The sequence below is a fragment of the Stigmatopora argus genome, chromosome 10 (genome assembly GCF_051989625.1).
Source record: "Stigmatopora argus isolate UIUO_Sarg chromosome 10, RoL_Sarg_1.0, whole genome shotgun sequence".
Classification (NCBI taxonomy): Eukaryota; Metazoa; Chordata; class Actinopteri; order Syngnathiformes; family Syngnathidae; genus Stigmatopora; species Stigmatopora argus.
In genome coordinates, this window is record NC_135396.1 from 4,341,282 (window position 1) to 4,355,163 (window position 13,882).

Sequence of the window (13,882 nt, forward strand, 5' to 3'; positions counted from 1 at the left end):
GATATTTAGATTGTTTTAAACTATATTAATTGTTTTTGAGGCACAACAAGGACAATGATTGATAACGCCATAATTTTATTTTTAGGGAAATTTGTACAACCTTTAATACCATTCTCTTTATTTTACACAATTCATTCATCACGCTAAATCCACGTAAATCAGCATCAATTATTGACAGTGATTATGACTGAGACATTCTGTCTTGTCTGAAAGGCATGTTATTTATTAACAACGCATCTCCCAACTTGATATTGACGGTCATTGTTGTTTCAGATCACGTTTGAATTTGTTGATGCAATTTGTATTTACAGTCAGTCCAATTTGTATCGATCATGTAATATCAACCACAAAATATCCACTATGAATATCATAGCAATCTCAATTTTTTCCATGCACAAAGTTGCTCCAGAAAATGAGCCCCTAAGATATGACAGCTCCTTGATTTTATGTCCACTTCTTCCTCCTTGCAGTGGCAGTGGTCAACGTAGCAGCATCACGGTTCACACGCGTCAATGGCGTGTTCTCGTGCCTCATTTGAAAAGCGAATCACTTTTTTTCAGGCATAGGGAAGGAGACCAGCTGCCTGTTCACCTCTCTCAACTGAGCGCTTAGCGTCTCTGTGGTAAACGTGAGCTCGCCAATTTGAGTCTGTAGATGGTTGAGCGTCTCGTTGAGCTCCTCCTCTTTGCGACGAGAGTTGACCACCTGCCTGGTGTACTCCAGGACCATGCACCCGCCCCCCACCAGGAAGATGACAGTCTCGCCCAGCAACTCGGCGCCCAGCTCGGCGGCCGCGTCCTCGTTCAGCGGCTTAATGTTGGCCCCTCGGAAGCCCATGATCCGCATCTTGGTTCTCATCTCGATCCAGTGGTATACTGCGGTGATACAAAGTATATGCGGGTTTCAGTAATGCCATATACCGTATTGTGTTGGGGCGGGTAACCTCCCTTGAGTTATCACTTTCTTCATATTTTAAATTAAAGTTTATAATAAGGTTTCGCAGAACAGCTTACAGTCTACGATCAATATCTGAGTAGTTGTAAGCCTTTAAACTGCAGATATTTGAATACAGTCAAAAACACAATGCCAGTGGGGGCTTCAAGCTTGATTATGGGATGCATTTGTCTTTATATAAAATTTATTATAATATTAGAAAGTTGTAATCTATTTAAAATCATTCATCTTTTTCAAGTTAAAAAACATCAGTGGTAAAGTATTACACTAAAATATAAGATAGTAATTAAAATATTTATGTACATTTAATGCCTTTAAATGTGGTTTAGCTTGAAACTCAAGATACCACAAAATAATCAATAGTAGATTGCTCTTCTAATCTTATTAAACAAGTCGTTGCATTTTAGACTATTTGAATTGTTAAAATGAATTAAGAGTTAATGAGTAAGTGGAGAGTTGTCCGGTACTGCTAACAAGCGTTCAATGACAAACATGACCCACCCACTTTGTATTTCATTGGTCAGTCAACGAAATTCGCGACTCCCATTGGATACGAGGCTAAACTAAGCACGATCCCATTGGCTTTCTGCAAGAAGGGTTATAACAGGGAAGGTAGTATGTCTGATACTAGAATCTAGCGGTCATCACGCGTCCTTTAAGGCCGTTTACTCACATTGTGCCGGCGGCAGACATATGTAGTTCTTGAAAAACTGGCTCCTTCGAGCCCCGGCTTTTATCCGATTGGCAACGGGTTTGCTGAGGTGCTTCACTCCGAGGTACAGGAGCTTGGCAATTGGGAAGGCGCCGACGACCATCTTGGGGCGGAAGTGCGTTCACGTCCAGGGGCGGAGCGCGTAGAAAATGTCAATCACGTGGTTACCCCATCCACGAATCAGACGTCGCGCTGATACGACGCCAACGTCATGATGACAAACGCACACCAGACAAGGACTACATTCATTATGTGCTCATACGTATTTGTACTTTGACATTCGACTGTTTTTCGGTCCGAAGAAATAGAAACGTAAGGTGTTATTGTAAACACAACAAAATAATACTTTAATTTATAAAAAAAGTGGCATGTTTTATCATGTTCATAAGCAACTTTCATTATTTGTCTGTCATCTTATTTTCGTACCACTGACGTCACAAAATGACTGCACCTGTGAGCAATGTCATTTTTTTTGTTCCTTTAACTCTTTCAGTGCCATTGATTATGACAGACGTCCAATCAGATGGCTCATTTCAAATGCTGTGAATTTAAATGAGCTTTTCATTAGTAAACGTCTAATCCATTTGAACTGGGAGGACTGGCAGAAAATGAATATTTATTACTTCACCCTCTCAGTCCAAATGGAATGGACGTCCACAGCAGTCGAAGGCAGCCACGGAGCTAAAAAAAACAACATAATTATATATACATAATTATTTTAAGCATAACCGTCTTCTATACTCGGTGTTGTCCCTTTAAGCTTCTTGCTCAGGTTAAAGGCGTCCATGCAGAGGAGGAGCATAGGGCGGATCTGGCATGGGGTGTGTGTGGTGGGAGTGTGTGTGTGAGTGTGTGTGTGTACATACACTCCACTCTTAGTGACTGGGCAGCCAACTTCAGGAAGCCCAGGAGGAAAAAAAAAAGTTCCAGGGTCAGGACACGCAGGTTTTCTTTCTCCCGTAGTCTCAGAAGCAGGAAAAAGACAGGAATTTTCCTTTTGCTTGGAGGTAAGAGTCTTCTTATGTGCATTCCTGCAAAATGTAGCCCCTCCTTGTCCTAAAAGAATGAAGTTTTAGTCGGGGTGAATTCCTAAAGGCGAGGAGGATGTGTTTTTTTTTTCTGTTTTCACATGGTAATGAAGATCAGATGTTACTATTTTTGTAGCAGTCTGATTTTGCAAACATCGACCAAAGTGAGGGACGTCGAAATGAGGAGAAAATAATTGGCCAGAAATAGATTGGAGTAGTTTCAGATTCAATTCTTGTGGTATTATGGCAGAATTGTAGTAGGCTTGATTTTTCACTGGAAATATCATTTTGGAAAAAATGAGCATGTTCTTAAATGTGTCAAACTCGAGGCATGGGGGCCAGATTGGGCCGACCGCATGATTTTTTTTGTGGCCAACTAAAGTGAAACGTGTGTCCATGTGACGTTTCTTGCTAAAGTAAAATTCAGAAAATATTTACAGTTTAGAGACCCCGAAAATAACATGCCAAAATTTAGTTTTGCCACTGGCTAGCGAATGTCTATGATCTGCTAGCATCAGGAAAAATAGCACACGAGCCAAGGTAATCTACTAAATTGATGCCATATTGAACAAACATGAAAAAAATGGCTCTGGAGAACAGTTTAAGTCTTAAATTTGACAAGAGTTTATTTATGTATTCCTCACACATATTAGCTAGATTGGTAAACACTGTCTACCAAGCCATGATAGCAATTATTATACATTCAAGTGAATATGCAGTGATATAATATGTAAATAAAAGGATTGAATTGTGCAACACTATTTTTCAACCGAATGAAACTGAAGTGTCAGTCAAACTATTTTGACAACTTGTTATGCTGTGTCATATAAACACGGACATGTTTGGAACTCGAACATTTGCGAGTTCTTTTCACCCTGACGCGGGATTGACACGTGTTAAGGATGTGCAAAATTGAAAGCTTTTCTCACCTCTGCGAGCAAATCAAATCTATTTGTAGAATGTTCAAACCACCTTTACATGATTAGCACAATAACAAACCTGCAAATTTCTACAAACTGTTCAAAATCAGAGTTGTCCCAATCGCATATTTTTACACCCAAATTCAAGTCACATGGTTTTGGGAAAATCCCCATAGCGATAAACGACCCATTACTTCTACAATTGATTTAAAAGTAGATTTTTATCCATTTTTGATGATGTTTTTACGTCTCATTTTGTGTTTTGTAGCCCTTAAAAAATCTTTTTTTTACCCAATTCAGATCTTGTAAAGATTTCCAATCACGTGATAGAATCTGGGACATCCTAATCATTATACTTTTTTTGCTCATAGCATTTAACTTTTTCACTGCCATTGTCAACTAAAGAAAAGTAGAAAGTAGAAGTCTTTCCAACCTAAGGGAACAAGATCTTACCCTAAAATGGATTCAGTTAATCTTCTACGTTTTACACCAATACATTTTGCGGTTCCAAAAACCACATTGTGGGAAAAGACTCGCTTTCTAGGTCCTGAACAGGAAAAAAAAAATGCAACATCGCTTGGACGGAGAACATAAATTGTGGGAAACGACCTGCAAATCTTTGCGTAATGGCCTGGCTTTGTTAGCTGTCTGGAAATGTTGAACGTGTGCCGTAGCATGGACGGATTCCTGAGATGCACGGACACTGGCGTAAAGGGAAAGAGTGTTTTTTTTTTGTTTTTTTATGATGCAACGGCTAGCACCGCGGTGACTCAAAGGGTGAGAGTTGTTTCGAGCAACCTGGGCGTAACTCTTGCAAAAGTCTACAAATACAAAAGACTGACTGAGTCATCCTTCTGACGTGACAAATGGTTTTGCAGTACATTTTTCTCAGTGTGGGGGGGTTAAAAATATCCTCCCGAGAGTAAAGTCGGGAGCTTGGCGTGACCAATGCGTAACCCACTGACCTAAAGGGCTGAGGATAGACAGATTTTTGGGGAAAGTATGCCAAAAAAAAGAAGGAAAATAAGCATTTGGAGTGATTGAAAGTCGAGAAGATTTTCTTAATCTCATAGGATTTTGATGGCGTTTGGAAAGATGTTTTAGGAATTGAATAAAGGCAAAATAATCATTTTTTGGGGAAATTATGCCAAAAAAAGAAGGAATATAAGCATTTGGATTGATTGAAAGTCAAGAAGATTTTGTTAATCTCATAGGATTTTGATGGTGTTTGGAAAGATGTTTTAGGAATTGAATAAAAGCAAAATAATCATTTTTTTTGGGAAAGTATGCCAAAAAAAGAAGGAAAATAAGCATCTGGAGTGATTGAAAGTCGAGAAGATTTTCTTAATCTCATAGGATTTTGATGGTGTTAGGAATTGAATAAAAGCAAAAATAATAATAAAGGAGTTTTCCTGGTTAAACCAGACAATTTTGGAAGCTTTTGGATTATTTACCCCGAGTCTTGAGGGATTAAAGACGTTTTATGTGTTTTTTGCGACAGTTTTATGGGATTTTGCCGCAAAACGACCAAGTTGTATGAGATTTATTTCAAGTTTCATGATGTTTTATAGCGGTTTCTTGCCAGATTTGGGAAAATATTGCATTTTTTTGCTGATTGTCAGGGTGTCTTGTCAAATTATCACATTTATCCGCCATTAAGGGAATGAAAAGCATCTTCCCCTGCTGTGAGATTTAAATGAAAGTGAAAAAAGACAAAGCTGCCCTCCGAGCAGAGTTCCGTAGAAGGAAATTATGGAAGGACGAATAAAATGAAAACAAGAGATGCAGGAAGCCACAGAGTTTTGGAATGCAACAGAGATTACGGCAACAAACACAAATAATGCGTGATATTCCGCTAAAGATGATCATCTCTAACCCCCCTTCCATATAATCAGACAAAGACCGACATTTTGTTACCCTGTAAATTCTGGGGAAAGGTGAACCAAAGTGTTGCTTAACTTGTCTTTTTTTTCGGGAAATGTGCCATTCTGAATCAGCGGAACTGACCTTTTGAACTTTTACTAAAAATGGCGCAATCGTATGGTGAAACTGCTGTTGTTTATTTTAAGTTGCTGGGGTGAAAGGTTAAGCTCTGTTTCTGCGTTAAAGTAGGCCAAATGGTTAAAGATCAGCCACATGTATGAGAAGTAAATTAAACTCGTAAGTGTGAAACTGACAAACACTGTCACATATTAAAAAAAACACAAACAAATGCCTGAATTGGAACAATAGTGTTAAATATGGAGATGCCACCTTAGTTTACAAAATCTTCCAACACTAAGCTCCTCCTCCTCCACTGCAAAATTTTGTACAAAAAAATCCAACACATCAACAAGGGCTGGCTCTAGAGGTGACTGTGTAGTTCCCTTTCCAAAAGAGTGCTAAATTAGCCAAAGCATCTTCTCTGTCTGTGTATATAACATAAGAATGTCAATAATGATAATTAAAGCATTCAATTCAACATACCTGGAACTTAATAGCAATTAGCATATGTGAAGTCCTGTCTCTGAACCTCTTAGCCAATCATCTTAAAGCCTGGCTGTAAGACAAACAAAATTGCAATGACAACGCCGTCTAAAACTGTGCTACGTGTGTCATGTGTGTCATCATTTATCTTCGACCTACACAAGGGACTAAAGATGGAAATTAGCACTCAGCTACAATCTTACATTTTTACATATAAATTCATTAACATGAATGAAAATATTTGCATTAATATGTGCTGTCCCTTATTAAATAAATCAAAACTCAACAGTCAAACTCGGCTTCAGTGCGGACCAAACGGGGTGGCTGTGAATATCGAGACGGAGAGCAGACGCAAGTCAAGATGGCGGCTAGAACGAGCTGACCTCTGTGTTATCTGGCCTTTGCTCTTGACAGAATATATAACAATAAGGACACCGTCATAATCTATTGTGTTTTGGGGCACTGATATGAGGTGTGGAATTTGGCAGCTTCCGTTTATCAGCCACCCGATCGCACTCGGAAAGAAAAGAATGAGTCAGCAAACAGGTAAAACTTGTCATGAGGGGCTACCGCGGGCCCTCCGACGCGACGCCGTTGAGTCACGAAAGCAGACGTGAGCTCATGTCGGTAAAAAAGCAGTTCGCACACCTACCGCCCCCGATGGCAACGCATGCGGGAAGGGCGTGGAGCTGTCAACGTTTGCCCCCCGGGGACCACTTTGAGCTTCGTGGCGAACAATAGGGACGATCCCGTTTAAAGTTGCGGAGAGAAAATAAATCCGTTTCAGGGTGGGACTACTGGCGGCGTTCTTAAGGGTTTCTGAATGATGTGGTCTGGCATTCGAAGTCTAAAAATACTTGAAACGGTGTGGATGATAGCGCGTTGAACTCGGCAGCTTAAAATAACAAAGCACGGTTTCTCTGGGAGCACTGGAAAAATCAAGATTTAAATGGTTAAATGATGTCATTGTAGTGGTAGAATGGTAAATTTCTTCCAAATTGAGATGACATGGTTTTATTTAAATTTGAACTGTTTTGTGAAATAAAGTTGCGTCATCCTTTCGAATGAATGCTAGACAGCAATGCTACTTGTATTAGGTAGCATACATATTTTTAAATGGTTAAATGATGTCATTGTAGTGGTAGAATGATAACTTTCTTCCAAATTGAGATGACATGGTTTTATTTAAATTTGAACTGTTTTATGAAATAAAGTTGCGTCATCCTTTCGAATGAATGCTAGACAGCAATGCTACTTGTATTAGGTAGCATAAATATTTTTTCCTCAGGTATCAACTACATGATTGGGAGTGGGCTTTGTTATTTTTTTTAAAAAACTTTTAGTTTAGTTTTAAAGAGCCATGTGATTAAATGTCCATCGTAGTCAAAGGGTTGAAATGTCTAAAATCAGCCCAAAATACCCCAACGTTTTGACCTTCTTTTGTGTTTTCCAGAAGCTCAACATCGTTGGCTAGCTAGCTAACCCCCATGACTTCTCAAAACAGCTACGGGAGCAGCCTATTGTGTGAGTATACACCTCCCATCATTCGTTGACTTCACCGTCTTCCTCATTTTCCACGACTTTTCCAGTCCAAACAATGAACGAGGACCTCAACGCCTCGTTTGCCAACGCGGACGCGCTGGCCAACCAGTTCGACTCCATGCTAAAGGACGCCTCCGGATCCAAAGACAGGCAACCCAGGTTTCAGGTAAAACCTAGCATGCTGCGCTAATGCTAACACTAGCTAGCAATAATGTGCATTTTTGCGCGCAGAGTTCCCATTGCAACATCTTACCGCCGCCCGACACGGCCAGCGGCTGGACTACCATCGGCTACGCGTCGAGCGCTCCGAATAAAAGCAGCCCCGTTTCCTCGCCCAGAATCGGCAGATCCACGACGCCCCGCGGCGCTACCGACGGCCAGTCGTACCGGCAGATGAGCCCCAAGCACTCTCCCCACGGCCCCAGACGAAGCTACGACAACAGTCCCCGTGGATCGGCGAGCTACGCGGAAAGAAGTCCGTCCCCGGCACACAGCCCCATTTCGCACCTGCCGCTTCCTTCGCCTAAACGGCTGAGCCCCTTCGACGGTCGGAGGTCGCCTCGGCCCGAACGGGTTCCGTCGCCTCTGGCTTTTCATCACCCCGCGCCCGAAACGCTCCCTCGAGCGTTTACGTTCAGGCAAGCCGGTGAGTGACCGTAACAATCCGGCAGGGACCAATCGCGCTGAAAGTCCCATGATCGTAACTTCTTTCCGTTAAAACAATTGACTAATACTTGTCCAGAACTAGGGTTTCCCCATAAGCCCAAACTAAACATCGAGTTAACACAACAACACCCAACCACTGGATAAGAAGACAATACAGTACAGTAATCCCTCAAATATCGCGGTTAATGTAGACTAGACAGAATTGAAGATAATTGAAAAATCGCAATGTAGGGTCACCCCTATTAAAATAGTAAAAAAATCATTTTCTTAATTATTATCTTCAGTGCTTAGACTAGACATAATTGAATATAATTGAAAAAACGCAATGTAGGGTCACCCCTATTAAAATAGTAAAAAATAATAATCATTTTCTTAATTATTATCTTCAGTGCTGAGTCCTAAAAAAAATAATATCAGAAAAAAATCGCAAAGTAGTGAAGTCGCGATAATCAAGGGATTACTGTAACCCGATTTCCATTTTCATCACTGAGCTAGCGCCGTAGCACAGTGAAATTGTGCAAAGTTAACATTGACATTTTTGTTGGACGTGATGCCACAACATGTCAAGGAGTCTTGACATTGTTCTAGAGGGCGGAACCGCTGCCGGACTTTTCGTGTTGTAGTAAAAGTCAATTTTCACCATCCAAGTGGGAACACGCAGCCGTCAAACAGGTTTGCGATGACAGCAAGAAAGCATCCAAAACCGCACTGAATCCGGGAAGTCATAAAGGCTGATATGCAAATAAAACCACAGCAGATAAGAATGAAAGCCAGGACACAAAATGGCAGTTCAATTTGATTGGCACATCAAAACAGGCAGGAAATAATTTTCAAAATCCTCCCTTTTTCATTCCCATATTTTCCATTGGGCTTGTCACTCACTACAAGGGTGGCGGGGGGTGCTGGAGCCAATCCCAGCCCAGTGTGTGTAGTAGGCACGGGACACCCAGAATTCATAGCCAGCCAATCACTGGGCACAAGGACAGGAATGACCAGTCATACTGATACTAGGGCGAAGTTAGCATGCAATTAGCCACAAAGTTACCAAAAAAGGGTGTCGCAATGAAACATAAGATGTGGCAAGTCTCTTATCAGTTCAGTAATCAAAGGAAATACTTAATAAGCAGCCGTTTAAGTTGTCAGAACCTTAACGATTGTTAAATGAGTCAGATATGCACCCTGGGCTAAATGCGATGTCGCGATACAAACGAGGCATTGTTGAAGCCTAGAGGAAACGAAACGACTGGATCAAATCTTACTCGCAGGCTATTGACCAATAATGAGCACCCTAAGCAGTCCAGCCCTAAAAACGTTCCCCGTGCCGTACATATTTCGTCTGTAATTTTTTCTTTGTTTGTTTTTTTTGACGGTTAACTTCAGATGAGGGCACGCAGAGGCAAAAGAGTCCTAACAAGTGGAACGAGACAGATCTGGACACGTCCTTTGAAAGCAAACCTCACCACACCTATGACAGTGAGTCGTCCATATTGGCTTTGTACGAGGCAAATTAGAGACATCAAAAGGTTCTTCTGTGCTCTCGTTCCAGAGAGCGAGTGGTTGAGAACATCCGTGCCAAACAGCAACTGGAGAGAATCCAACTTGGACGGCCCTGCCGCCGCCTCCAGCTCAAAAAAGGTGCGTGCGGCGTGGAATCGGCTATCCAAAGTTCCCTTTTCCGCGTTTGAACTCTACTCTTGCCACACAGAGCTGCCAGTGGGAAACACACGATTTCCGCCATGTAGGCCTGGGATCATAAAATTGGCTTCCTGAAATCGGGAAATTGCCAGTTGGAAAATAACACTACGGGGGGGGGGACCACATCTAAGCGTTTACTCAGAAACAAATTCATGTCTCAGCAGTCCATTTTTCGACTGGAGAAACACAAATCTGGAAAGACATCTGTTGCTAAAGTCCAAAAAGGACAGGGCTTAACATTTAAAGCTTGATGGGGTTAGTTGACCAAAGATTTTTGAGTTTACTCTGGCAAAAATCCACTCCTTCAGAAGGCAGTTCTTCAATGTTTGCCATTAAGAATGGAGAAAATATCATCGGGAGGTGCCAAAAAAGGTGGGCTCTAGGATTGAGCCTTGAGGAACACCACAGCATCTGACTTGGAGGGCTTTTCGACCTCTGAAAGAACAAAAACCGATGGCTAGATTCCACTCCTCATTTTCAAATCTGACCGCATTTTCTTTCCAGAATCATCGTGGTCCACCGGTCCAGTTCCCGCAAGGCTCCTTATCCAGGAACACTCGTGTGACAGTCCTTCCAGACGTGGCATCTCCGAGCCCGTCCCAACAGTATCACCAGCAGCCCATCATTTCCCGCATTTCCATTCCTCCCGTGGCCGCCCAGTCCCGCCAACGTCGGCCCATCCCTCTCTCCGTCATCATGCGTCTTCAGAACCCCCAATGGGGCGGCATTTCCGATCTCGCCGGCCCACCGGGGGACCCCTGGGAGGCTCACTACCAGCCCAGCCCATCCAGGAACTTCTTCAGCCAAGCCGCCATGCATCCACCGCCCGAGTTGAGACAACCGGCCGTTTACAGCGACGGTAAAAAGCAAAAACTATCACTTTCAGGAGAACTTAATGAGCATGGTGATGGATGCTTTCAGTAACTTCCTATTGATTTGGCCACATTGCTATCTCATTGGGCTGCCGCTAGGTGACCAATCGAAGTTGTTTGGGAGGATTGGTCATCAAGGGTGGTCACTGAGAGCCCATAACGGCCCCGTGACCACAAAACTAAATCATCAATTTGTGCGAATAAGTGGAGAGGAAGAAAAACTCCATTTGGTTTCAAGTGTCTCTTTTTCCTTCTTGGCAGCATTGAACCCGGGTGACATCGACGCCGAGCTATCCCGACGCGAGGCGGTTCACCACATGCCGCCGATCCGCGAGGGCGAAGGCGGCCCTCCCGGTGGGCCTCCCCGACCTCTGAGCCCCACCCGGCTGCAGCCCGTGGTGGCCCCCGAAGCCCAGAGCCAGGAGATCCCCGACCTGGAAGAGCTGCTGCGCATCCGCTCGGAGATCCCCCGCCCCCTGAAAAGGCGCGGCTCGGCGGACCCCTCGCGACCCAATCGCAAGGCGTCGCACTACGAGCCCAACCAATACAAGAAGCTCATCAACAAGCTCTTCCGGCGCAAGGGAGGCAGCGAGACGGGCACCTCGTCGGAAGACGAGGACACGGCAGCGCTACCTCCGCCGCGAACTCCGTCGTCGACGTCCGCTCCCCACGACTACAGAGTAAGAAACGGAAAAGCCCGAATAAGCGGGACGCCCGCGTCTCAACTCCGACCGCCTTCCTCCCTTCAGAACTACCATTCCATCCTGAGGGCCGGCCGAGACCGCAAAAGCTCCGGTAGACGAGCCCGCCTCAGCCCGCTGGTGCTAGCGCTGGACGGCGCGCTGGTGGGGGAGCTGGAAACGGTGCAACGCGCCGTGCAGGAGGTACGAAGGCTCATGCTAATGCTAACTTTGGCCCGTAAGACATTTATCCACATCTGTCTACGGACTACCAACGGAGAAATGTGCGTGCCGTAGATGCCGGACCCGAGCCAGTCTAACGACGAGGGCATCACGGCGCTCCACAATGCTATCTGCGGCGGCCACTACAACGTGGTGGACTTCCTGGTTCGCGCGGGCGCAAATGTGAGCGCCCCGGACAGCCACGGATGGTAAAGGTCTACATTTCCTACGCCAGCCGCAACAGAACACATGCGCATTTTAGAAACTACCAAACCGGTGTCAAACTCAAGGCCTGTGGGCCAGATCCAAGCCTAACCCTACAAACGAAAGCGTCGTGCATCCGTTTCATGTTTCTGGCTAACGTGCCGAAGCTTCCAATGAAACTTTAGCGGATTTCAGCAACTAGCCCACCACAATTTTGTTTGGCCTGTAAAAAGCTAAATCTGTCCATTCACATTTCTTGCTAACATGACAAAACCCAAAAAAATGATTAGCATCCTTCTTTTGCTAACGTAGCAAACGCTTGATAATATAAATTTTATAAATAGATTACAAGAACTGGATTAAAAACCCTGAATATTCCATTTTTTATAGATCTAAAACAATGTTTATTTTAGCTTTTTTAAATATTTTTAGATTTTACAAAATGATCTTTGAACTAAAAACACAGAAAAAAATCGATTAAAAATTACAATTATTGATTTAAAAGGGGGGAAATCAGGAAATTTAATATACATCTATACTCTTCATTTTAATTTGATCTTAAAACAGAAAGTTGGCACTCATGATTTACTTTCCCGGGCCACACAAAATGATGCGGCGGGCCAGATTTGGCCCCCGGGCCGCCACTTTGACACGTGTGCTAGCCAATCAAAACACGCTTTTGCGGCAGGACTCCGCTACATTGCGCGGCCTCGTGCAACGACCGGCCTCTCTGCGAGTTCCTGGTGAGGAACGGCGCGGCCGTCATGGCCATGACGGAGAGCGACGGCGCCACGGCCGCGCAAAAGTGCGACCCGTACGCCGTGGGCTTCGAGGGTTGCGAGAGCTTCCTGAGAGGTAAGCCGCCGCTTTTTCCAAACGACGCGATCGCTGGCGTTTGAGCCCCGCCCCTACCCCGCAGGCATGGAGGAAGCCATGGGAATGGAAAACAGTGGCGTGCTGTACGCCTTGTGGAGTTACCCGGCTCAAGCCCCGGACGAACTGAGCTTTCGCGAGGGCGACATGGTCACCATCCTGCAGAAGGCCGACGGCTCCGACTGGTGGTGGGCGTCGCTCTGCGGCCGCGAGGGCTTTGTGCCCAACAACTACTTTGGGGTGAGACGAAATCCAATTGGTAGATTGGCAACGTTGCCTAGTACAACTTAACGACTAAACTGTTTGATGGCTTGTTTTTCTCTCTCTGAACACGGAAATAATCATCTCTTCCTCTTTTATTCTACGTTTCTCAGCTTTTTCCAAAGGTTCGGCCAAAATCTCTTTCCTAATCGACTTGAGCGATCAAGGACAACCCAAAGGACAACTCTCAGTATTCTTATATTTGCGGTTTGACTTTCTGTTAGCTGAGTTTAATTAGCCTGGCACCAATACCCGCCTGAGTACTAATATGCCACTAAAAAGTCATCGGCATCCTGGAGTACTAAGAAATAACGGATCTACCGTATTTATACTCGCATATAAGCCGTATGTGTAACAAAAAAAAGACTGAATCAAGGGTACGGCTTATTTGTGCACAAGACTTGCTATACTCTTTTTCACCAGTAGATGTCGGCAAAGCAACATTTGCTATTTGTTGGTTATTTTCTGTTTTGCCGTAAGAAAACTACCATGGCGGGGGGGGGGGTCTTATACGCGAGAAATGGCAAAAGTCAACCATTTTAAGGGTACGGCTTATATGCGAGTAAATGCGGTGGTTTCCAACCGCCAGTTGCCCTACCCATGATGGCCGCCAGTTACGCTCACGCCATTGCGTCCAATTAACCTTCTGCTGTGAGTTTATTGACTTTATTTTTGCTGGATGTCCAATCTATTGGGAGAGGGAGGGCAGGCAGCGAGTGAACCAATGAAAACAAGCGAATGTTCACTGCCACGCCTCCCACTTGAAACGGGTTGGACGTCTAGCGCC

At 44.1% G+C, this 13,882-nt stretch overlaps 2 protein-coding genes across 2 annotated transcripts; one reads left to right on the forward strand and one right to left on the reverse strand.

The window, feature by feature from the left end:
• Positions 1-343: 343 nt before the first annotated feature.
• Positions 344-1,901, reverse strand: opa3 (outer mitochondrial membrane lipid metabolism regulator OPA3). Its single transcript, XM_077610622.1, has 2 exons — positions 1,628-1,901; positions 344-875 (listed from the first exon to the last, which is right to left on the reverse strand). Exons 1-2 carry the CDS (start codon positions 1,767-1,769, stop codon positions 547-549), a joined length of 471 nt encoding a protein of 156 aa, XP_077466748.1. The 5' UTR covers positions 1,770-1,901; the 3' UTR covers positions 344-546.
• A 582-nt stretch (positions 1,902-2,483) lies between these two features.
• Positions 2,484-13,607, forward strand: ppp1r13l (protein phosphatase 1, regulatory subunit 13 like). The gene is made up of 13 exons (XM_077610615.1): positions 2,484-2,673; positions 7,534-7,604; positions 7,670-7,788; positions 7,854-8,268; positions 9,669-9,761; positions 9,835-9,923; positions 10,488-10,842; positions 11,117-11,535; positions 11,605-11,739; positions 11,833-11,966; positions 12,650-12,816; positions 12,881-13,074; positions 13,209-13,607. The coding sequence occupies exons 2-13, from the start codon at positions 7,568-7,570 to the stop codon at positions 13,242-13,244; spliced, it is 2,193 nt and encodes a 730-aa protein (XP_077466741.1). The 5' UTR covers positions 2,484-2,673; positions 7,534-7,567; the 3' UTR covers positions 13,245-13,607.
• Positions 13,608-13,882: the final 275 nt, after the last annotated feature.